At 36.4% G+C, this 26,121-nt stretch overlaps 1 protein-coding gene across 12 annotated transcripts in view; it reads left to right on the top strand.

The window, feature by feature from the left end:
• The window catches only part of ADK (adenosine kinase), a 549,097-nt gene that overhangs the window by 420,750 nt on the left and 102,226 nt on the right, over positions 1-26,121 (top strand). For all 12 annotated transcript variants that reach the window (XM_086381947.1, XM_086381942.1, XM_086381948.1 and 9 more), the window contains one exon: positions 22,962-22,997. In XM_086381947.1, coding sequence (XP_086238073.1) covers positions 22,962-22,997 — 36 coding nt within the window. The remainder of the gene's footprint in view (positions 1-22,961; positions 22,998-26,121) is intronic.

The following is a 26,121-nucleotide window of genomic DNA, read 5'->3' as shown; positions in this document are numbered from 1 at the left end:
TCTCTGTTTAGGGAAAGCCTAGGCTCTCTTTTGGGTTTCCTGGGGGCTCAGTGATAAAGAGTCTGCCTACCAATACCAGAGATGTGGGTTTGATCTCTGGGTCGGGAAGATCCCCTGGAGAAGGAATTAGCAACCTCTCCAATATTTTTGCCTGGGAAGTCCCATGGACAGAGGAGCCTGATAGGCTACAGTCCATGCAGTCGCAAAAGAGTCAGACACAAGTTAGTGACTAAACAACAAGCTCTCTTTTGTAGGGCTCACTGATTATGTCCCACTTGGGATTTACTTTAACTGATTAGGGACTCTAATTTCATCTGCAAAATTCCATCCCAGCAGCAGATAGATTAGTGCTTGGTTGAATAACTGGGAAAAATAGTTCAGCCTAAGCAAGATGATGTGCCCCTGCTGCTGCTGCTGCTGCTGCTGCTGCTGCTAAGTCCCTTCAGTCGTGTCAGCCATCAGAATCATTTAGACATAATTAAGCAATCATTGTTATCTTGGCTGTAATTCACAAAAATAATAGTTCCCCTACAACTGGTAACCTCAAGAATCATTTACATTAGCACCATTCACACTCAGAAACTAACCTTTGTTGGTAGTCTTAAAATAGATCTCCTTAAGAAGTAATCAGTCTATCCCTTCATTTTGCAGGTGTAAAATCTAAGGCCCAGAAAGACTGTGAAATTTAATTTTGTTTTAATACTTGAAACATCTCATTTAGGGATATATTTTAGTTGAGTTAGTCTTTCACCTAAAGCCCTGCAAGATTCATCTAAGAGTGTAGATAGAGCACTGAAAATACTCCATTTTTAGTTCAATTGTCAGTTTGTAATATTATTATATATGAGAGATCTTGGTACTTATATATATGTTTCTTTGAGTATACAACTTAAAATCTGGATATTTAATGAAATTTGTAGAGATGGCTTTTATGAGAATGAATTTTGTCCTCTTTGGAGGATTAAAAACATGTTTTAAGTGCTCTCATAAGGATTAGTGACACAGTTTTAATATTTCTCCATTGCCTTGCCTGCTACCTTTTCCTTGTAATTTTTTATACTGGATCCCTAGTTTGCCCTTTGATATTATGGTGTATAATTAAAGTTTAACTGAAATTTGGTTTTGAGTTTTTTTTGTGTGCTTAATTGTGTATATATGATGGAGAAGGCAATGGCACCCCACTCCAGTACTCCTGCCTGGAAAATCCCATGGACGGAGGAGCCTGGTGGGCTGCAGTCCATGGGGTCGCTAGGAGTTGGACACGACTTGTGCGAGTTCACTTTCACTTTTCACTTTCATGCATTGGAGAAGGAAATGGCAACCCACTGCAGTGTTCTTGCCTGGAGAATCACAGGGACGGGTGGGCTGCCGTCTCTGGGGTCTTACAGAGTCAGACATGACTGAAGCGACCTAGCAGTGTATATATGATGTTCTTGAGTACTTGCATAACCTCCCATTTAAGGTCCGTAAAGACCGTATATTAATTCAAAAATATGTAAATGACTGCTATGTGCCTAACACTTCTCTTGATGCAGTGGTGAGCAAGATGGATAGTCTAGTAGGAAAATGATACAGGAAACACCAGCATTAATTATGGAAAGTATCTGTACTGGGAAAGTATAGAGACGTGATTCATGGTTTTTGTTTTTTAATTTGGCCACTTCCTGATGTGTGTGTGTGTGTGTTAGTCACTCATACATGTCCGATTCTTTGGGACTCCATGGACTGTAGCCCACCAGGCGCCTCTGTCCATGGATTTCCCATGCAAGAATACTGTAATGGGTAGCCATTTCCTTTTCCAGGTGAATCTTCCCAACCCAGGGATGGAACCCACATCTCCTGAGCCTCCTGCATTGGCAGGCTGATTCTTTCATTTCATGCTCTTAGTCTCATTGTTCCTGACCTTTAACCTTTGTTTTGAGATCGGTATATTGGTTTGAACTAATTGAAACTGCCAGTGACCAAGTGAATACAACATAACTAAAAAAAATTGAAGTCCTTATTATGTTGCTGCATCACTAATCCAGGCTTCTAGCTAAATTCCAGAATATAAATTAAATCTCTTATCAAATGTGGCACATAAAATTTTAGGATCCTTTTTAGTGTGGTACATGTGTTTTCAATAAATGCCTGCTTTGGCAAGAAATTAAATCAGCCTTCTTTGTGTCAAGTACACTTGAATTATATTTTATGCTCTATAACTTTAAAGCTGTTCTTGCAAACCAGGTCAAAGGCAAAACTAAATTTGATTTCTGTATTTGGTTTTATATTCAACAGATACCATTTTTTCTTTGTTTGGTTCTGTTGTGTTTTGAGGATTTGGTTTTTTGTTTTTTTTTTTTCATGAACAAAATTCAGAATCCATCACACCATCTTTCCACTAACCAATCTCCTGTCACGGTGGCCTATTTGCAGTTTTAAAAACTGTTGACCTATTTCTCTTCTTGTCTCAGACTTCTTTCATGTTCTTTTCCCTCTGCCTTGACCTGTAGTATTAACTTTTATTCACCCACTAAATTATTCATTCTTTAAAGATTCCTTCTTCATTCACACCACCAAATCTTAGTTAGATCCTGCTTAATAGTTTCTTCTGTATTTTGAGTTGCTATTAGTTCCTGGTACATAGTGGTAAGTGAAAGGATGGATGAGTATACTGAGCACTTATTATGCTCTAATCAATATAAAATGCCCTCAAGGAACTTTTAAGTCTGAGTTCCAAAGGCCCATGTTACTCTGTAAATGATATTCTTAGTTTCACTTTATGGGACAAAATTACCAGTTCTGAATGGAGTAAGTATAAAGATATAAGAATGTACATTTATGTAAATACATGTATACCTGTGTCTGTGTGTGGCATGTTACAAAGTAAAGTGAATATTTTATTGTGGTTGCTGTCAAGAAACCTTGAAAGCTACCACTTTAGTGGATGCTGTTGTGTAATAATTTCCTAACAAGTATTTCCAGAAAAGCAATCTATTTCACTTATCAACTTCCCCAGGCATCTCTCTGTTTCTACAGCTTTGGCTTCTCACATTTGTTTGCTTAGAGTCAAAAGCCAAAATCAGAAATCTCCCAGAAAATGCTATTAATATTAAGTTCAATGAGCCCATCAAAATTTGGAGGAAAGCCTCTTGAAAAAAAGGAAACACTGGATAACATTCTACCTTTAATTTTCAAAACCTGAAAACGTTCTCAAGCCTAGGAAAGTTAATGGTATTTCATCTGTTCTCTTTATTGGACCATGTGCCCCATCCTGTGATTTTCTTACAATTCTATAATACTTCATATTTTTATGCTTTTACTTTGTTTTTCTTCTCAGGATGATCTTTCAGGGTCTAGCAGAGAAATCCTTTTTCTCCAACAAACCCTTCTAATTTTTTTAAAGCTCTTTGAATTTTCTCACCATTTTGGTATATATATTTCTCAATTTTTATGTACTATACCTTCATGTTCTTGGTTATATAAACATTATTTTGTATTGGATGTAGGCTTTTCTGTGTTTGTTTTATTCTTACTCCTTAATTTCACATTTGTCTCCACCCAAAAAGTTGTCGCTTGAATCTTATTTTCCTTAAATTTAGTGCAATTTTAAATTGCTTTCCTGGGATATTAAGCACACATCATTATTGGGGTGCTTTCCTTCACCTACCCAGAGTTCTTACACAAAGTATAGTACTCAGGGAATTACCACCAATCTCCACCCTCTATCTTCTGTCCACATCGGCTCTGCTGAGATCCCTAGCCGTTAGCTATGGAAGTTCAGCGGCTCTGCTGCTTCCTCTGCATGAAAGTTTTGGCTAAGGTTGGTAGCTTTAGTAGCTTATATTTAATTTTCTCTGTTGGATATTTTCTGTTGACCCTTCAAGATTGACTTTTTACTCTTTCCCTTCCCTATTTTGTGCCCGAGGATCCTTAGAAAATTGCTGAGTATTGGTAGCATGGAGAGAAAAGGTCCTTGTGAGGCCCTGAATTTTTTAAAATATGGTTTTAAATCCCTGGGAGCCCCAAGATCAGGTGAAAGTAGAGGAGTTCAAAAAGAAGAGGGGGCAGATTAGAGCCTGGAAAGTCAAATGATGGGTCTTAGAATATAGCCTAACTCCAGGAACATTACTGTATCCTTTCTATGGGCTTGTTGAGTTCTATACTATTCCCAGCTAACTGAAGGAGAGAGTTAAATATTTTAACAATTCAAGATTGCTGATTATGAGACTGGCGATTTTTAAACAAGTGATCATATCAACAATAAAGCATAAATCTTGTCTTAATAAGGCACCACTTGTAATTCTGTTTTTCAGATTAATGAATATGATTAAAAATAAGATAAAAACTTTAGAAAACGGTTAACTAAAATCCAAATTGGATGTGAAATAAAGGCCAAATTGTTATTTTCAGTCATGTGGTGCATATTTCCATATGTTCTAAAAATCCTTAAGAACTTGGCATAAAGTTCTGCTAAAATAATTTCTGCTTTTTAAATGACAGGTGTCCCATCTTTTATTGTAGTGTTAACTCAGAATCCATACAGTATGAAAATGCATAGTACAAAAGATAAATTTGTAAGCATTTGCCTCAGTGTACTACAGTGTACATTCACTTGCAGCCTATTTCTACATCCTTACTCTCCTTCACCTGGCCTCCTTATGTCTTTACTTTCACCTTCTTTTCATTTTAACCACCATCACTTCTCTATCAGATGGTTCTTGTTTCTACTTCTGAATACATTTAAATGCCATTCATGCAGTCATAAATTCTTATTAAATTTATGTTTAAACCTAGTGGGATTCAGCAGTCATTTGAAACTGCAACATAATTATTAAATGTTGATTTTAATACCAGTGATGATTCACATTTTCCAACCTCTGTATTTTGCAATTTGTTTCTCTTGGCAAGAGTTTGTTTTCATATACATGAATAAGGCAAAAGGTGTCTTGAATTTTGGCTTTCAGAAAGAAGGAATGAATCTTTTACTGCCTTCTGGTGGTTTGGTCACTAAGTCGTGTCTGACTCTTGAGTCCATGGACTGTAGCATGCCTGGTTCCTCTGACCATGGAATTCTCCAGGCAAGAATACTGGAGTGGGTTGCCATTACCTTCTCCAAAAGTGAAAGTCACTCAGTCCTGTCCAACTCTGTGACCCCATATAATCCATGGAGTTCTCCACGCCAGAATACTGGACTGGGTAGCTTTTTCCCTTCTCCAGCGGATCTTCCCAATCCAGGAATCAAACCAGGTTCTCCTGCATTGCAGGCGGATTCTTTAGCAACTGAGCTATCAGGGAAGCCCCACATTGTCTTATAAAATGTTGCTTTACCTTTAGCAAAAAGATATAAGCAGTAAAAACTGACAGATATTTAAATCTCACTGATTTAGTCCAGTCATTTCTTGGTAGAGTTTCTGGACCTTCTGCTTAAGGAGCTTTCTCTAATAGGCTTTCTGTAGTTCTTAGGGACCTTCCAAAAACTCATTTGTATAGTAATTGAATTTTAGACTTAGATAGACTTTAGAAAGTATTAAGCCTCTTATCCTCAAGATGAGGAAACAGAGAGTTTGCCTTGCCCACAGTCACACTAGAGGCAAAGTAAGACAAAGAAAGAACTAGAATCCAAGTTTCTTGATTCCAAGTCCAGGATTCTTTGATTTTATTTCATTATTTTATGTAACTTGGAAGGAAAGCCTAAATAAAAAGATTTGCCCAAAATTTATTATATTGTGTATATTTTGTAACTTGTCATTTCTATACTTTACTCTTTGAGTTACATTATTTTGTATTCATCACCTGTTCTCTGATCTGCCATCTAAAAATCTTCTCCTGTCTTCCCTTTTATATCCAGTCTGTATATTGACACTAGGTAAATCACTCTTTCTAAAGTGTAGTCCTAATTAGGGTGCCTATCCACTCAGAAACTATAATATCTCTCACCTCCTCCATCTGTCTACCACATAGTTAAATGAATTAAATCCAGTCTACTAACTCATTACAGTGTAAATCTACCTTTCAAATCTTAGTGCTTTCGAGTCCTGTATTCATACCTTCTGATCCACCCAAATTGGACCACTTGCTGCTGACAGGACACACCTGTCATTTTCTGTACCCTCCTATCCTTCCTAATTCTTGCACAGAATCCTCATATTCTTGCACAGTGCCTTATAACTTTGGAAATAAAAAGTACCTAAAAATTCTTATGAAAGATAGGGTTGCTAAATTTCTTATGAAAGATAGGGATTGCTACCCTCCCTATATTCCTACAATAGGTAGTCAAAAATCTGTCCAGGTCGTTAGAACCAAGAGAAGTCCAACAACTCCCATGCCTATCCAGCAATCAATAGTATCTGACTAACATTGTCATGGTGATTACATAGAGGCTGGAGATACAAAATACCTGTTATGAAATGCCTGTTCTAAGCCTATTACAGTCACCAAATTTCACATTTTATGCAAAAACTGTAAAATATACAATGTTTATATTTTGCTTTGGAGGGACTAACATGAGGGCTTTTTTTCTTATGCAGTTACACATAAAATTATGCCATGTTCTGTGGCAGCTATGTTTTCAGATGCTGTGCGTGATAATACACTGAGGAATTTAGGATGCTCCTGAAAAGCCTTAAATAGAACTTGATTTTATAGAACTTGATTTTAGTATTTTTTCATATATGCAGTTTATGTAGTTTGCTTCTTAAGAATGTACCGTTGCTTTTTTGTGAATCTTGACTTTTCTTGCCATCCTTTCAAAGAAGAAAAATAAATTACTGTCTACCTATTAATTAGCAGAGGGTAATTGAAGAAAGTAGGGAAAACCACTAGACCATTCAGCTATGATCTAAATCAGATCCCTTATGATTATACAGTGGAAGTGAAAAATAGATTTAAGGGACTGGATCTGATAGATAGAGTGCCTGATGAACTATGGACGGAGGTTCCTGACCATTGTACAGGAGACAGGGATCAAGACCATCCCCATGGAAAAGAAATGCAAAAAAGCAAAATGGCTGTCTGAGGAGGCCTTACAAATAGCTGTGAAAAGAAGAGAAGCGAAAAGCAAAGGAGAAAAGGAAAGATTTAAGCATCTGAATGCAGAGTTCCAGAGAATAGCAAGGAGAGATAAGAAAGCCTTCCTCAGCGATCATGCAAATAGAGGAAAACAACAGAATGGGAAAGACTAAAGATCTCTTCAAGAAAGTTAGAGATACCAAGGGAACATTTCATGCAAATATGGGCTTGATAAAGGACAGAAATGGTATGGACCTAACAGAAGCAGAAGATATTAAGAAGAGGTGGCAAGAATACACAGAAGAACTGTACAAAAAAGATCTTCACGACCAAGATAATCACGATTGTGTGATCACTCAGCTAGAGCCAGACATCCTGGAATGTGAAGTCAAGTGGGCCTTAGAAAACACACTACGAACAAAGCTAGTGGAGGTGATGGAATTCCAGTTGAGCTATTTCAAATCCTGAAAGATGATGCTGTGAAAGTGCTGCACTCAGTATGCCAGCAAATTTGGAAAACTCAGCAGTGGCCACAGGACTGGAAAGGTCAGTTTTCATTCCAATCCCAAAGAAAGGCAATGCCAAAGAATGCTCAAACTACCACATAATTGCACTCGTCTCACATGCTAGTAAAGTAATGCTCAGAATTCTCCAAGCCAGGCTTCAGCAACACGTGAACCGTGAACTTCCAGATGTTCAAGCTGGTTTTAGAAAAGGCAGAGGAACCAGAGACCAAATTGTCAACATCTGCTGGATCATGGAAAAAGCAAGAGAGTTCCAGAAAAACATCTATTTCTGCTTTGTTGACTATGCCAAAGCCTTTGACTGCCTGGATCACAATAAACTGTGGAAAATTCTGAAAGAGATGGGAATACCAGACCACCTGACCTGCCTCTTGAGAAACCTATATGCAGGTCAGGAAGCAACAGTTAGAACTGGACATGGAACAACAGACTGGTTCCAAATAGGAAAAGGATTACGTTAAGTCTGAATATTGTCACCCTGCTTATTTAACTTCTATGCAGAGTACATCATGAGAAACACTGGGCTGGAAGAAGCACAAGCTGGAATCAAAACTGCCGGGAGAAATATCAATAACCTCAGATATGCAGATGACACCACCCTTATGGCAGAAAGTGAAGAGGAACTAAAAAGCCTCTTGAAGGTGAAAGAGGAGAGTGAAAAAGTTGGCTTAAAACTCAACATTCAGAAAACGAAGATCATGGCATCTGGTCCCATCACTTCATGGGAAATAGATGGGGAAACAGTGGAAACAGTGTCAGACTTTATTTTGGGGGGCTCCAAAATCACTGCAGATGGTGATTGCAGCCATGAAATTAAAAGACACTTACTCCTTGGAAGGGAAGTTATGACGAACCTAGATAGCATATTCAAAAGCAGAGACATTACTTTGCCAGCAAAGGTCTGTCTAGTCAAGGCTGTGGTTTTTCCAGTGGTCATGTATGGATGAGAGAGTTGGACTGTGAAGAAAGCTGAGTGCTGAAGAATTGATGCTTTTGAACTGTGGTGTTGGAGAAGACTCTTGAGAGTCCCTTGGACTGCAAGGAGATCCGACCAGTCCATTCTAAAGGAGATCGGTCCTGGGTGTTCATTGGAAGGACTGATGGTAAAGCTGAAACTCCAGTACTTTGGCCACCTCATGCGAACAGTTGCCTCATTTGAAAAGACCCTGATGCTGGGAGGGATTGGGGGCGGGAGGAGAAGAGGACGACAGAGGATGAGATGGCTGGATGACATCACCAACTTGTGGACATGAGTTTGAGTGAACTCCGGGAGTTGGTGATGAACTGGGAGGCCTGGCATGCTGCGATTCATGGGGTCGCAAAGAGTCGGACATGACTGAGCGACTGAACTGAATTGAATGTAAAGGTATCAGAGTAGGAAGAGAAGTTATTGATAACTGAAAATCTCTATAATAATAAATCTACTGTTTAGTGTTGGTTGTCCAAGTGAATGTTAACCATGGCAGTGATATAGTGAATTACTCTGTTTGAAGTGGAAGTGAGAGATATAGCAATGTGCTCCTTGCCTTCATTTTGCAACGGCTAATCCAATATTGCCTAATTACCAGACTCTTCTGAGTTGGTGAGCACATCTCAGGCAGGCCCCTGTTGTGTCCAAACCATGTCTAATCTGCTCTGTCTAGTGAAGAATTGACTTTCCTTTTTTGTGAGGTATAGTGCCTGTTAATTAGAAGTGTAACTCAGATCATTCCTTTCACAATGAAGTTTTTAGGTATGTTATCATTGCTTCTAGCTTCTGTTTCCAAAGGTTCACTATATAAATTAGATCTTGTTCTTGGAAATCTTGGGCATCCCTGGTGGCTCAGATGGATAAGAATCCACCTGCAATGTGGGAGACCTGGCTTGATCCCTAGGAAGGGAAGATCCTCTAGAGAAAAGAAGAGCTCCCCACTCCAGTATTCTTGTCTGGAGAATTCCAGGGACAGAGGAGCCTGGTGGGCTACATACAGTTCATAGGGTCGCAAAGAATTGGACATGATTAAGCAGCTAACACTTGGAAAACTTAACACATAAGATCAATTTATGAAGATCAGTTTCTCTTCTTTTGAAATCAGAAAATTTAACATTAGGTCTTGAACTGCACATGAATGGGGTGTTATCTATAATGATATGTGCACTGACAGTGAAAAATGATATGTATTACATTGGATGTATTAGCATTCATTTACTAAAGGAAAAAAATACCATTTTAAAGTTGTGAATCCACCATAATGGGTTGTTGCTGGTTGTAAGCTCATTTAGACTTCTATTTCTATCCCATGTGCTATAAATTCTCTAATTATCACATATGTCAGCAAAGTAAAATAGTAGCTTATCATAAAACCACCTAGTAGATAACTTATCAAGTCCTCAGACCTGAGTTGAGACTTGCTATTTATCCCTGTTATTTAATCTGTATGGAAGAGGTTGTTTTGTGGATTTTGTTTAGTTATTTTTGTTGGTTTTCTTTGTAGCTGTTCTTGCTACTTCCATTATAAATATTGGTGCTTATCTTTGTTGAGCTGTATTAGACCCTTTGATATCCTCTATCTGGCAGTGACGTCTAGACTGTGCCTATCTTTGAAAACATAGTTTAATATTTCAGAGTTAACCATTCTTCCAGGAAAAACTATTTCCGTGATTATTTGTGTCATACTTGGAAAGAGACAAGTGCCAAAATCCTTAATGGTAACTTCCCAGAGCAGGACAACTGCAGAAATAGCACGATATACCGATTAAATGAATACTGTCACGGAACACATAAGGCCAGCAATTTGCTGGCCAAATCTTAGATTTCATTCCAGATAAGCTCAATATACATGAGTAGAAAGATCTTTTACCTTTTAAAATATGTTTCTTTTAAAACAGCTTAACTCATTCCAGCTCTCATTTATTTAATTCATACTCTGTGTGAGGCATAATTCTAAGATACGATATAAAAATTAGTTCTTAAGAAACTCATAAGCTAGAGGAGAAAATACACCAGGTAAATAAATTGTAAAGCAGCGTAAGAAATAACAGAGAAATATACAGAGCACCAAGATCTCTAAAACAGAAGTATGAAGCACAACAAATCAAGTCATTGATTTAATGTAGAGGTAGTTCTTCTTTGCTTAATGTAGGTGAGTGCTTTGTCCTTATCATTTGGTAAATCAACAAAGATTTACTATCTGTTCTGGGCAGAGCAATATACTAGATGTTTTGAGGAGATAAAATAAAGAAGTTTCTGTGCTAAGAATTTATAATCTAGTAAGATAGATAAGCTGTCTATACAAATAACTATTTCCAGTCTGTACATAACTGCCAAAAAAAGAAACCTTTACAATTTTAGCAAAACTCTTCTGCAGTGCAGAAAGCCACTTCTGGAGATGGGAAGGAAAGACCATGAACAATTCAAGAAGGCTTCCATTAAGGAGAAGATGGTTGAACTAACCCTGGAGGGATTGGTAGGATTTTGACAAGGGTGGTTGAAGGGTATTCTAATTCATTTAGTGCCTACATGTGCAAAGTAGCATGAAGGCAAAAAAGCCTGAGGCATGTTCAGAGAATAACAAGTATTCTAGTTTGAGTGGCATCTGGTACATGTACAAGGGAATAGTAAAAGATCAGGCTAGAAAGAAAAAGTAGGGACACTTTATGGAGGACCTTTGAAAGTCAGGCTTTGGAACTTTTATCAGTTAAAGTACAGGAAGCAGTAGGTAGCTTTTTGAACAAAGGCTAATTAGAGTTGATATTTAGGAAGGTGGATCTAATGATTGGGTTTAAGGATGCATTCAAATATGCATTTAAGAGACTATAGCAGCAATCTAGGCAAGAGATAATACAGGCCTGACCTAGGTTTCTGTGGGTAAGAATGACAAGACTGTATAGGCATTGTGCTTATAAAATGTACTTGGCAGAACTTGGAAGCTGTCAAATGTGAAGAGAAAGAAAATGTCAAAGGGACTCTCGAAGTGAGGAAGTATATCTGAGGATGATACCAAAAGAAAGGAATAAAGGAAATTACCCCTAAAAAATGTGAAGAGAGGAAAGATTGAAAAGTTGATAGTTGAATTTCTAGGTAAGACTACGTTTAGGGAAGTTAATGAATTTGAAGATAAGCAACAGGGAAGGTGAGAGAGAAAGGGAAAGATGATATATATGTAACAGAAAAGTAGGGAGGGATGTTTCTCGGAGAGGGTGGAAAAATTCACACTCTAAAGCATCAAAAAAAAAAAAAGAATTTCAGTTTTTCATCTGTTAAATTATCCAATAAAATTGGAAAAATGCAAGCAAGAGGGCTTAAATATGTAGGAGTAAGTGGGAAGACTGACCAAAGACTAGAAAGAGGGAAAATATTTATTCAGGAAATGAAGACTAATTGGTGATGCAAAGAAATTTGGACAGGGATTAAAATTATGTTTCTGAAGAAACAGAAGGAAATGGCTGTTCTTAAAATAGAAAACAAATATTTCTTAAAATAAGTATTCCTAACTTTTACACTATGGAGAAATCCTTCACCACTCTAGAAAAGGGATCAAGTCCTATTCAGAAAGGTGAAGGAGAAAGCCAGGATTGGTGACCAATGGGAAAAGTTTCTGAAATGGATATAGGTAGAAGCCGATTTATAATACTATGTACAGTAAGTCAAAAATACTTTTAACAAAAATCCCATTTGTCAGCCCATCACTTTATAATGTTCAGTACAATAAAAATGCCCTACGTTGTCACTACCTCTGTGCTGAATTACCTTCATTTCCCAGTGTGTTGTTGGTATCTAATGAAAACTCATACTTTGTTACAGAGACTCCTAAGCACATAGGCAAGCACTTGGATTAAATGTGTTGTCTCAAATTCTGACAAAAGGGTTGCGAGGAGGAGGTGGGGGAAGGGAATTCCCTGGCAGTTCAGTGGTTAGGACTCCTCACTTCCACTGCAGGGGACAACAGGTTCCATCACACATGGGGTGGCCCAAAAGGAAAAAAAAGAAAGGTTTTCAAGGTAGATAAATATCTCTTGGTTCTAATTTGTAGACTTAAGATGATTGTCTCCCATTTCACTATCAAATGCAATACTGGCTTTTCAAAAGTATCTTTTTAAACCTATTTATCCTAGAGGAAGGGTAGGGGAGTTATGCTTTCAGTTAAATATTTATGGAGATACATATTATGTTGGGTGTTTCCTATCATCTTTCTGTAATTATTTTTTTAATAGCCTGACTTTTTTTCCTTTGACTTCTATGTAGTTTCATTTTTGTTGTGGGTTTTTTTTGTTGGTGGTGGTGTGTTCTTCGCTTTCTTTTTTCTTTTCCTTGAGAGACCTGTATTGATTGTTACCACCATGCCTAACCTTGTTCTTCCCAGTGGCCATTATGAAAATTCTAATTTTGTCTATATTAGACTTGTTTCTAAGGCATAGTGCTTCTGTATACTTTCTGCATAATTATTGTGAGTCACCTGGCAAAAATGAAAATAATACTGGGTTTTGGTGATACTTGGATGGAATGTGTTATATACATATCCGTAGTTTAAAAATTATGACCTGAGGAAGAACTACCTTTTCCACCCCTGACCGCCATCCCCAACCAGAGGTAGGATATTAGATACTTCTCAGCAGCTAATTAGATGGGTTTTTTTGTTTGTTTTTTAACTATTTTTTGTTATGTTATTAAGTCACAATGTGGTCCTATAAGTTTCTTTTTAAGTTAATCAGTAATATTTTGGATTGTGAATGTTATTATGATTTCTGATTGTTTCCTCTTCTCCCTCAAAAGACCAAGAGACTCAAAGAATAGAGGAGCTTTTATGATAGGTTCTGCTGTTAGGGTCATTAGGGTGGCCATAGAGGGTGGAATCTATGTAGCAGTGATTATCACACCTTGACCTTAGGAAGGTGTGATAGGAAGCTTAGGAACTTTAAGAAGCTTAATGCATGAAATATAGAAAAAATAAAGGATATTGGTGCACATATGAGAGAAAAGAATTATATAAAAGATACTTAATAAAAATGCCAATCTCTCCCCATCCTAAGGTCTTCCTTTCCTTTTTTGATCTAATTTTTAACACTGATCAGTAATACCTTTCTCATTTCCCCACATAAACATGTATCTAAACTTGTAAGAATTAATTATTTATCTTGTCTTTTACTGTTTTTTATTAATGTAAGTGATTTAAGTTTTAGATTTTTTTCTTTTTCCAGTAAATGAGGGAAGTAAGATCTGTCTAAAGATACATTTTACTTATCTTAAGGTTAACAAGCTGTAGCCTGGTCTCCATAGCCCTTCAGTTCTTCACTGGTAATGCAGTAAAGAAGAAAAATGTCTGTTTTAAAACTTATAAGTATTCTACTAATAGCATAATACAGGGATTGCTCAAGTTCAAGTGACCTAACATATATATTTGGAGTCCTGGAGAGGAGAAACAAAAAGATACTTGAAGTAAAAAAGAGTGAAAGTGTTCCATATTTGAAGAATACTATAAACCCAGAAATCAAAGAAGCTCAACAAACCACAAAAGAAACAAGGAAAAAAACTACACCAAGGAACATTATAATCACATTGCATAAAATCAGTGATAAAAAATCTTAAAACAGATATTTAAAGATACATTCGATACAGAGAAACAAAGATAAGAATGCATCTGAGGGCTTCCCTGGTCGCTCAGGGATGATCTGCCTGCTGATGCAGGAGACATGGGTCTGATCCCTGATTCATGAAGATCCCACCTGCTGCAGAGCAACTAACCACGTGCCACAACTATTGACTCTGTGTTCTAGAGCCCAGAACGAAAAAAAAAGAATGCATCTGAAACAGTACAAGCTGAAACTCAGAGAAAAATTGTCAATCTCAAATTCTATACCCTGCAAAAATATCTTTCAGAAATGAAAATGAGGTAAAGACATAAAACAGCTAAAAGAGTTCATCAGTAGCGGACCAGCACAAACCATTCAGAAATCATCAGATCCAGATGCCAGCTATTATGAATACATTTTATTTGGTATTGGATATGTACTTTAATGTCTCTGAACCTTCAGATTTTATTTATGAAAGGAGAAAAATACCTATTTTATGGGATTTTTATGAGGATCAAATGAAATAAGGAAAATAATTGACACCTGTAGAGTGTCTTCATTATGCCTCGCACGTGGTATCTCACTAGAAATGGAAATAAAACACCCAATAAGAGGCCTACTCCCCTAATCGTTTTCTTATCCTATCACCTCTCCTTTTTTTTTTTAGCAGCTGAAAGACTTGGATTATTCTACAAGTTAGCCCAAATAGCTAGTCAATCAAATTTTGATGAAATACATTTCCTAAACTTGCTTTCCTTTACCTACCATCATTAAATATGCATAACAGTGGGAGTGATGAACAGCTTTCCGTGGTAAAACAGACACATCACCTAGTAAATCATTTTGTGAAAGGATTAAGTATGTTCTAAACTGAACCTAATTTATTTGGCTTATAATTCAGCTAAGTAATTTTTTTCAGTCATGTTTATGAAGGTATACTTTATACACTGTTTAATTTTTATCATTGGATAGGGGCCATGCTTGTCTTTATAGCTTATACATCGCCCCACAGAGTTTTTGACACTCAATAAATGTTAAATAATATTTCTATTCAGCATTCTGCAGGCAGGAAGCATATGGTAATAAATGCCAGAGCACAGGTTGAAAATCTCCCAGAAGTTGTATGTTCTTTGAAAAACCAGTACAGATATTTTCATGAATGAAACATTTTAAAAGGGGTTTCTCAGATTTATATTTACTTAAAAATATTCTCCAGCCTTTGTTTATTTACAAGTTAAAACTTTTACTCTTCACAAATAATTTAATATTAAAAGTAGTATACCATTAATGCAGTCTCATAGGAAAATATGTAAATATTTTTATAAATAAGTACAAAGTACATTTTGTAAATAGTATAAGGTAAAAGTAACTCACAGTGTGAAGGATAGCATGAAGAAATATTTAGAGGCTTAAGCAGTATCAGTTAGTTCTGTTCAGTCGCTCAGTTGTGTCCGACTCTTTGGGACCCCATGGACTGCAGCACACCAGGCTTCCCTGTCCATTGCCAACTCCTAGAGCTTGCTCAAACTCACGTCCATTGAGTTGGTGATGCCATCGAACCATCTCAACCTTTGTTGTCCCCTTCTCCTCTCACCTTCAGTCTTTCCCAGCATCAGGGTCTTTTCAAATGAGTCAGTTCTTTACATCAGGTGGCCAAAGTACTAGAGTTTCAGCTTTAGCATCAGTCCTTCCAATGAACATTCAGGATTGATTTCCCTTAGGATTGACTGATTTGATCTCCTTGCAATCCAAGGGACTCTCAAGAGTCTTCTCCAACACCACAGTTCAAAAGCATCAATTCTTTGATGTTCAACTTTCTTTATAGTCCAACTCTCACATCCATACATGACTACTGAAAGAACCATAGCTGGGGTGTTCGTTGCCTAAGAAATGTCTCTGCCTTTTAATATGCGGTCTAGGTTGGTCATAGCTTTTCTTCCAAGGAGCAAGTGTCTTTTAATTTCATGGCTGCAATCACCATCTGCAGTGATTTTGAAGACCAAGAAAATTAAGTCTGTCACTCTTTCCGTCGTTTCCCCATCTATTTGCCATGAAGTGATGGGACCAGATGCCATAAGCCTATTATTTTTTGAATGTTAAGTTTTAAGCCAGCTTTTTCACTCTCCTCTTTCACTTTCATCAAGAGGCTCTTTAGTTCTTCTTCGCTTTCTGCCATAAATGTGGTATCATCTGCATATCTGAGGTTATTGACTTTTCTCCCAGCAGTCTTGACTCAAGCATGTGCTTCATCCAGCCCAGCATTTCACATGATGTACTCTGCGTATAAGTTAAATAAGCAGGGGGACAATATACGGCCTTGACGTACTCCTTTCCCATCTTGAAACAAGTCTGTCGTTCCATGTCTGGTTTTAACTGTTGCTTCTTGACCTGCATACAGATTTCTCAGGAGGCAGGTAAGGTGGTCTGGTATTCCCATGTCTTGAAGAATTTTCCAGTTTGTTGTGATCTATACAGTCAAAGGCTTGAGAGTAATAAATAAAGCAGAAGTAGATTTTTTTTTTTTCTGCAACTCTCTTGCTTTTCCATGATCCAGCAGATGTTGGCAATTTGATCTCTGGTTCATCTGCCTTTTCTAAATCCAGCTTGAACATCTGGAAGTTCACAGTTAATGTATTTTTGAAGCCTGGCTTGGAGAATTTTGAGCATTACTTTGCTAGCATGTGAGAGGAGTACAACTGTGCAGTAGTTTGAACATTCTTTGGCTTTGCCCTTCTTTGGGATTGGAATGGAAACTGACCTTTTCCAATCCTGTGGTCACTGCTGAGTTTTTCAAACTTGTTGACATATTGAGTGCAGCACTTTACAGCATCATCTTTTAGGATTTAAGTAATATAAGTCTTCATAGTGCTACAGTCCATGGGGTCACAAAGAGTCAGACATGACTGAGCAACTTAACTGAGCTGACTTAGGGAAAAAAAATAAACAGCAGATAGTTCTTTATCATTAAATGTCAGCATGACTCAGAGGTGTATCACTGCTACAACTAAGAAATGGTTCATCACAATCAAGTATAGAAAACCATTTAGATAATATGTTTCTAAATTATCTTTCCTTTATTTTCTCACCTGTGATTGATCTGTTAGCCCTGCTTGTTTGGTTTGACTTTTGCGAGGATTTTTTTAAGGATTAGCATAATCTGAATAGAGAGATTTTCTGAATTGGACCATGTTAGTTAACCTCTTAGAGGCTTAGGTTCCTCATGTATAAGATGTGGATAGAGAAACTGGGCACAGCTTAGTTTGGTGCCTCTCAATTCAGTCTCTTACAAGGCTGAAGTCAGGATGTCAGCCAGGGCTGTATTCCTATCACTGCTTGGGGAGGATTCACTTCCAAGCTCATTCACGTGGCTGTTAGCAAGCCCTAGGTCCTCTCTGATGGTTAGTTATGGGCCGCTCCATGGGGGAACTCACATCATGGCGGCTTATTTCCCCTAGAGCGAGAGCTGAGAGAGAGCGTGTGAGCAAGAGAACGAACAAACAAGACATCCCATCACTTTTGGTCAGGTATTTGTTAAAAGTGAGTCTCTTGGTCCAGACAACACACATAGGGGAGGAAATTTTACAAGGACTTGAATACCACCAGTTAGGGACCTACACAGTAGGCAACCAATTTAGAGGCTTCCTGCTACATACACATATGATCCACAGATAGGACAAATCATGGAATGTACTCTGGATGCTCTGAAATTCATTTGCTTAAATTTTCCTAAGATTTTACCAAAAGCTTGAATTTCATAGGTGATATGATTTTATAGTTCACATTAAATATTTTCCTTATTCCTAGTAATAATCCAGTCAGTTTTGTTGGCCTCAGTTTTACTAATATATACTGAGTGACTTGCCCAAGATTACATATCAAATGAGCTATAAAATGACAACCTTAGTGTAGGTCTTCTAAGCCAACTACTCTTTCCATTTGGCTGTAACTGCTTCCTGACCAGTACTATCTTGCATTTAAAGCCTTCAAAAAAGGCTTCATACATATAATTGTATAAAAATATATGAATATTCTTTATATGCAGAGATTTTTATACATAGATTTATATAGAGACAGACATAGATATCATTCCATCTTAGACTCTCATGTACACCATACCATTTAGGATTTACAGTATTGTTTCAAATATTGCAAGTCAAAGTCTAATAAGGTGTATAACAGCTGTAACACTGATGTATCTCTAGCATTATAATATCTGTTAGCCTAAAACTATCCTTGCAGGGTAAATACTAGTTGGATGGAGAGATGAACAAACAAAATAGCAGAACTGTTTGGTGGTTCCATTCTCCCTTGGCTTTTCCCAGAGCTCTGGTTGGACTCCTATGACTTGAGTGAAGACCATGCAAACTCCAGTGAGTTTTCTGCTTCCTGTTTGCATTGGAGCAGCAAAATAGCTTGTTTTGAATGGATGAGCTGCCTTCTGTGGATAGTCAGAAGTTATCTTTCTTTGGTCCTAAGTTAGTTTCAGTCAACACCCAAGATCCCTCGTGTCCAATATCAAAAAACAGAGTGGTAACATAAGCAAGCAGATAATAGCTCGAGATGTGTTCAGTGCCTTGAAATGTAGAGCCAGAAGTAGGAGAGCAAGGGTTATGAGCTAAGATAGTGGTGGGTAGTTAGTAGTTACACCCTTCAGATTGCCCTGGAGGAAAGAGAGAGGATTTTAAGGCATGGAGAGAGGATTTTAAGGCATGTTGCTAAATTCTTAAAATAACTTTGTGGTTTGGGTAGTAGGAACATCTTGTTTCCCTGAAGGAAAAGGATAGTTCCTACAAGCAATAAGTTAATTTGGCAAAGTCTCAGGATATAAGGCCAATAATACAGAAATCATTTGTATTTCAATGTAACTAGTAACAAATAATTAGAATAACAATATGGCCTACTTATGGTTTTAGTTTTACAGTGACTACAGATAATTCTACATAAATTAAAATCAAGGTGTTATCAGGCAAAATGCAAAGAAAATAGTTTTCTTCTTAGATATAAAGGAAATTGTTGTATTTTCATACACACAGACACACACTGGAGTTGTTCCTTCCTTTCCTATATACCCTGAGAACGGTGCTTTTTAATAGTGGTTTGCTAATCCCTTTAAATAGTTCTTCATGTAAGTATTCCATAGTTTTCATTAACCATGAATTTCAGCTTTATTTTTTAAACCTCTGCTCAAAACCTGTACTTGGTGGTTGTTTCATCCTTTTAGCCTGGTCGGTGAAGCAGGGAGCCTACTGCAAATCCTAAATAGCGTGGTGTAGATGAGAGCCTAAGACTTTAATTATATGTCATTTTATTCACAACACTCAATTCCAGGAAGGAAAAAAATGACTTTGTTGTTGTAAAAAGACATATGTGAGTATCATTCATTGTAAACCAAAAATGATACTGTATTATAGCTTAGACAACAATGGGAACTGATTTTGAAATTGTGACCTGTGTGAGAAACTGAATAATAGTGAAAGTTATCAAAATGGAAAGTAGTGTTAATGTGAAATCCAGCCTTCTCAGAAATACTCTTTCCTGGCCTGTTTCGTTTTGCTTTTGTTGCTTGTCATGCATGAATGAAAGTGCTACACTCTCAGGGGAGCAGGAAAGCCTCTGTGTCGGTTGTTTATTTCCTTAATCCCTCCTCCTTTGTGATTTTTGATGTCAGATCTAAAATGGAAAGCCTGTAAATATAATGATTATCACATGGATAATCACCTGCATTAGGAACCGCCATGCTCCTCTATTCTAACCCTAGCTGTTCTCCACATGTCACATCCACTCTGCGGTTGGATTTTAACCTGACTGCTTCATTAGATTTGTGAAACTCAGTACGTGGCGCCCTGGGGCAGCACAGATGGGGACTTGCTTGTTTTCTTTTCTCACTTTTACTGCGAAGGCACGCTAAAAAGTCCTTTTCAGTTTAGTGTGATCAGTTCACTTGGAATTACCCCTGATATTTGGAACCTGCCTTACTGTTCTGCCCACCCTTTATGCCTTTTTTCTTCCCTGATTTCTGACCTAATGCCTTTTCTTTTTATCCCTCCATGCAGTGAATCTTAGGACTAAAATTCTCCTTCAGATTCTTACTGGGTCAAACTGTTCCTCTGTGTTGTTTTATTTGTTTTGCTGTGAGGGAAAAATAAATGTTGTTCCATCGTTGTATCTACAGACACCTTCAGATCAGAGGTTAGCTGTGGGAAAGTCTGCAGTGATGTGAGCCAGCTGCCTTTACTAATGGATTGACTGGGGGCACCAACCCAAGATCAAAGGAAGGTGGGAGGAAGTCAGGAGATAAGATCTTTTTAAGCTATAGAACAAGTGCTTAGCTTTTCAGTGATAGGGCACAGCTCTGCAAACCTGTGTGAGGGGGCGCTAAGATAGAAAATTGAATAGACTTCTTCAGCATGTCCTTCCTCAGTCAGAAATACGTTAGTGCTTGGAATAGTTTACAGATGTGGAAGAGTCCTAGGGCTCAGTTTCGTTGAAGAATAATGATCTGACATTGGTAAATGTGCCTTCTTGCAATTAGTCAGTTCTATTGTACCATAACAGATCACAGTCTATTGCGTCTTACTTTGGGGAGCAAAACTGGACATTAAAAAGGCAACATCTACTGTATGTGACTTTTGAGTCTTTATGTCTTAGTACAATTTTAGTTGTACAGACTTGTCATATTAACTTTGTCTTACAGTCCTTTAGGTTTCTTTCATGCCTCTGATAAAGCTCCATATAAATAAGTAGTTCTCACAAAGCTATTTTATTGTTTTTTTCATATAAGAATTAGCTTGGTTAATTCTTGAGTTGGACAACTTGGAAAAATTCTACATTGCTATCTTTTGAACCCTATCCTTTTCCTTGACATCCAAGCTAGTAAATATTATTGACTGTCTGGTATACAAGATTCTGGTGTAAGTAAATTGTCAAGAAGGCTAACCATCCTTACACCAGTTGTCAAGATCATGATTTAATTTTTTTATCTGTATCAACTAAGGTTAACTCAATCAGTTTGATGCTTCTCTAGTGAACAGCCTAAGGAATTGTACTTTCAGCTTATCACTTTCTATTAACTTCAGTGTTTGATTGTAATAGTATTTTTCAATCTTCTCAGACCCTCAGAGTGGTTCTTTAAACTTACATGGTATTAGTATATTGGACGATAAGTGCATACATACTTCTTTTCTCTGTGTTTTCCTTAACATGTAGATAGTACCCAGATTTGTGCTGGAGACATTAACTGTAGTTTCTGCCTTACATGGTTTGGTGCAGCAGTCATTTTAGTTAAGTTGGATCTGCTCACTACTCAGGCTCACATCCCATCCTTCTATTAATATCTCTTGGCAAAGATAATTTTGGAGGAATGTAAGTTAAGATGTAGAGACTCTTGACAGTTGTCTGCAGTTTTTTTTTTCCATCTTCAAGAGGGAAGTGGAATTGAAAAGTAATATTGCCTCCATTTTCTGTATCAGTACTAAAATGAAAATATATGCACAAAGCAGGGAGTGAAGAAAAGGAAAGGATTTGGTTACACAGATGTGGTTTTGTCATTTGATAGCCTATTATAAGGGCATTAGATTATATAATAATGTTCATCAGATTATGCCCTTAAGATATATTTAATATCTAGAAAAACATTGTTTAAAAATTTTTAACTAAATTTTAAAAAATATTCAGCGTTTGTTACCCTGTCATCTTAAATCAGAGAGAAATGAGGGGGTAGGCATTTTATTACACAAATTTTCAAACAGGCAAAAGATAGTAATACTGAATACATTTAGATACATTAATATTTTGCCATTTTTGCTTCACTTTCTTTTTTTTGTTTTTAAGTTTTCTAAAATAAATTACATATACCATGCCATTTTATCCCAGGATACTTCAGGATACACCTGAAAATCTAGGATTTTTTCATATCAAGTTGATAATTCCTAATATTATTTGATTTCCATTTCATAATCAAACTTACCCAAAATGTATTTTATAACTGGTGTGTTCAAAACAGTTTCCGATTAAAATCTGTACATTACTCCTGTACATTTTATCATGATGTTGACTTACTACAAAGACCAAGGTACTTGTCCTGTCTAATGTCCTACCTTATGGATTTGTTTATTAGCCTTCTCAGTGTATCATTTAACTTGTTCTTCTATCCTCTATATATTTCCTGTAGACTACAAGTTATTGAATAAAGTTTTGATTAATTCATGTTAAAAACTTTATAGATGGTGCTCTGTACCTTATACTACATTATGACAGAAGCCACAGACTATTTGGTGATCAGAATATTAGGTAATAAGATTGATCACTGGGTTAAAGTGATGACTGCTTGATTCTTCCGCTGTAAAGTTATACTTTGCTCCTCGTGACCAGCATATGATCTTTGATACTTCGATTCCATGAAATAAGCAGTTCCCCATCATTCTTTAACCTAATGAATTGAGCATCCATTGATAACCTTTGCCTGAATAAATTTCATCAGAGATTACAAAAGGTGGGTTTTCTGAATCTAATCTATACATTTATTAGCAAACATTCTTCTTACAGAAGAGTTTTCTGAAAGGTATTGTTTTAATTAAAAACATAACCATCAGCATCTTCCTTAGGTTTCAAATGATTTTCTTTGTCGGGGTCAAAACATCTGAACTCATGGTGACAGCTACAGTAAAAATATGTAGTACATCTTCTTTATTTCAGCTTGTGAAGTGTGTTGACATTTGCTGCCTTTTTTTTATGCCAAGGAAAAAGGAAATCTTTTTTTTCCGTGTAAGAATAAAAATTGAACTATGTGAGTATATTGAGATAATTGTGTAAAAAGAAGACTGTTTGAATGAGTTTCAAAATGGATTATTTCTTCATTACCTAGCACTTTATAATTAACTGTTCTTTTTTTTATTTCAGGAAGCTGCCACTTTTGCTAGAGAGCAAGGCTTTGAGGTGAGTTAACCCACAATTGCACACTAAACAGATCCTAAAGGTTTTTTCTAGCTGATAATGAAGTTCTTTTGGACAGTGATTGATGTGCTATTATACTCTCAGAGCCTCGCAGCAGTTGCCATGGAAACTTGGCAGTCGTCATGGTTTCTTTGTTCTGCCAGCACAGTGTTATGACGCACTCTGCTAGGTCTGCACCCAACATCGCCTACAGATGTTATTTATTGAATTTTGAAAAGCCTCTTGGGAAGCCAAGAGGTTGGGCACGGTTTCAAGCTGCCTCTGCAGATATGGGGCCTGTCAGTTTGTTCAGTTAAAAAGCTACCTCATTAGCTGCATTACATTTCATAAGAATTCACTGCTAAAGCAGTGGTGGAGCAACACTAAATAGTGAAATATAATGTCATTTAAATAATTTCAACCTTACCACATGTAGATTATCATTATGTAAATTAATTTCCAAAGGTTATACTTAACTGTTGTTAGGAACTGACTAGTTTAAATCCTTCTCATATGAACTTCCTGTTTGAATCTTTTTTTTCTTTTTCCTCTTTTCTTTGATAGCATAAAACATATACATTTTCTGAAACACAAAATTGATAATTGATTTAATTTTCAGATAATGAATTCTGTTTTCCTTATAGAAATATTATCCTGTTGAGATTCCAAACTCCATATAGTTGTTGTTGGCAAAATTAATAGCCAAGACCATGTGTTTACATATGTAGTATCTACCTTCCAATGGATTGTTGGGACACACTGACTAATCTAAACCCAGGTTAACTGACAGAGATTAACTGAGTGTGTGATTTTTATGACTATCATATTTATTTAGCCAGAACTCTGTAGAATATTATGTTCTATATAGCAACTTGGAATGTTTGATGGATGTAAGTTTTTTTAAATTTAACCTGACTAGATCTGGAATATATAGAAACTCTTTCCTTATTTGCATACTCAGTATTGTCTACCATGTACAGAAACTGTGAGCATTGACTGGATATATTAGTAAGCTCACTTTGAACTCTTTAGAGAAAGGTGTTTTATAAAATTGTGAAGGAAATGTTATTTAAATGTACTAAAGACAGATTCGTTATTAAGCAACAAAGTGATACATGTGTATGTTATCCATGTCGTAGGACTTGACAACCAAGGTGCTTCTTTTTCTTGGGGGAAGATAGTGAGCATGTGGTATAAGTATTCTGCTCTCAAAGTCCTATATAAAAACTATCAAGGCAGGAAGCTGCCTCATAGTGCTCAATTAATGGAAACTATCATCGTTTCTTGGGAGTTTCCTGTTTTTATTTTAACATATTCTCATGAATATAAGGTTGAGTCACATGAAGAAGCAATAAAGATTTCCAAGTAATTTTTATCTAATTTAAGTTTCCCTTTGTAATTTCCCAAACTGGCAATTGCTGTAGAGGGCTAAATGTAATGAGGGGAATGTTCAATTTAGAAAGACAAATGTTTTGATCATGAAACTATAAGTAAATATTTTAAGTCATGTTTTAAAAGTTTCACTGATTCTAAATTTCAGTATTAACAATTTATATTCTCTGTTGTTACATAAAAATTATTCAAATAAAACATATATAGAGTATAAATTTGTGTCCTATTTTATGTGCTAACATTTAGAAATGTATTTCAGTTCTAAAAAATAACCACTTTTAGAAATGTAACATGTTGTATAACAAATGATTCTGTAGTACCTGATAATAATTTTAATAATTTATTAAACCTTACTAATTCATAGTTTTATTGTCCCTTTGAGCTACATGCTTTGAATATGCCTGGTTTAAATTCAGTCTTAGCAACAAGCTACTTTTCTATTTTCTACTAACCAGCACCATATTAACCTTTCCATTAGTTCTTACTTATTGACTCTAAAGTTGTTTCTTTTTACCATAAATCTGCCATAACTGATTACAACATATGAACAAAGTGATGATTATAATAGTATACCTTATTACCTCCTGACATAGCAAAACTCAGTTGGTAATTTGACAATGATGTGTTAGATTGTATAAAGCATACAGTGTCTTGATGTATCCCTTCATGGGTTCCCTAAAATACTATAAGTATTTCAGAATCTGTAAGAGCCTTGATTAGAATACCCCGAAGTCGGTATTTTTAATAGAATATAATCCTTGTACTGAATGCTATCTAGAGAAACTGAATGATTTTAAAATGTCATTGAAGTTTCCTTCGTTGGTTAGATAGTAATATGAAAGCATAGATTTGAATCTCAGTATTTTTAAAGACTCAAACAAGAATAAATCATTTAACAGTTTAATGTCTGTGGGAATGTGTCAGTGCTTTCAAGTCTTGTGACAAACTAGACAAAATCTGTATCTATTTCCTCCCAACTTTAATTTTACCTCTTAATTTGGGACGTGAATGAGAGGAGAGAAGTGAAAAAATTAAAGAGCAAGGAAAGGTGGGCACTTTTTCTTCCCGTAAGTCCTACCTTCATTTTCTGTTATAAATCCCAATCAGTTCCCAAAGCCACCGAGTGTTGCCACTAGTGATCTGTCTGCTAAGAGACCAGTCCAAATGCCTCTAAAAATAACCAGTGTTTATCATCAGGAAATATCCTCAGTGACATTGTTTATGATATTCTGGTTAGCTTCTCTGCAAATTTCAGATAATCTTTCTTTAAGAAAAAAATCTTTAATCTTTAAAGTGAATTGGGCAATTTTCAGTAAGAAGCAGCAGCTTAGGAGTACACTGGAGAATGAGATAAAAACTGGAACTGGCCAGAGCACAAAGCAGAAGAGAGACGAATATATATATATATATATATGTAGGCTGAGGGAAAATTGCATAGTGCCTGATTTAAATGATAGACCTGCTAAGAATTTAAAATGACAATTCTTGGTGTAAAAAGTTTCACGGGGCCTTTTATTATTTTGAAAAATCGGTTCAGACTGCAGTGTGTTTTTAAACCAACCTTATCTTAAGTTGAACCGATTAAAGGTTTGTATTTTTAGAACCTAAATAGAAATGAGGCACTTAGCAATATGTTTCATTATGAAACCTCTTAAAAGCACTATTGAAAATTGATTTAAATTAAAGTGAAGAACATACCTCCAAAACCTAAATAAAACTATTCTTTGTGTTCTCA

The sequence above is a fragment of the Bos grunniens genome, chromosome 28 (assembly GCF_055505025.1).
Source record: "Bos grunniens cultivar Pamir isolate PY7600 chromosome 28, Bosgru_T2T1.0, whole genome shotgun sequence".
Taxonomy (NCBI): domain Eukaryota; kingdom Metazoa; phylum Chordata; class Mammalia; order Artiodactyla; family Bovidae; genus Bos; species Bos grunniens.
Note: the sequence above shows the minus strand (reverse complement) of the source record. Positions and strands in the feature narration are given on the sequence as shown.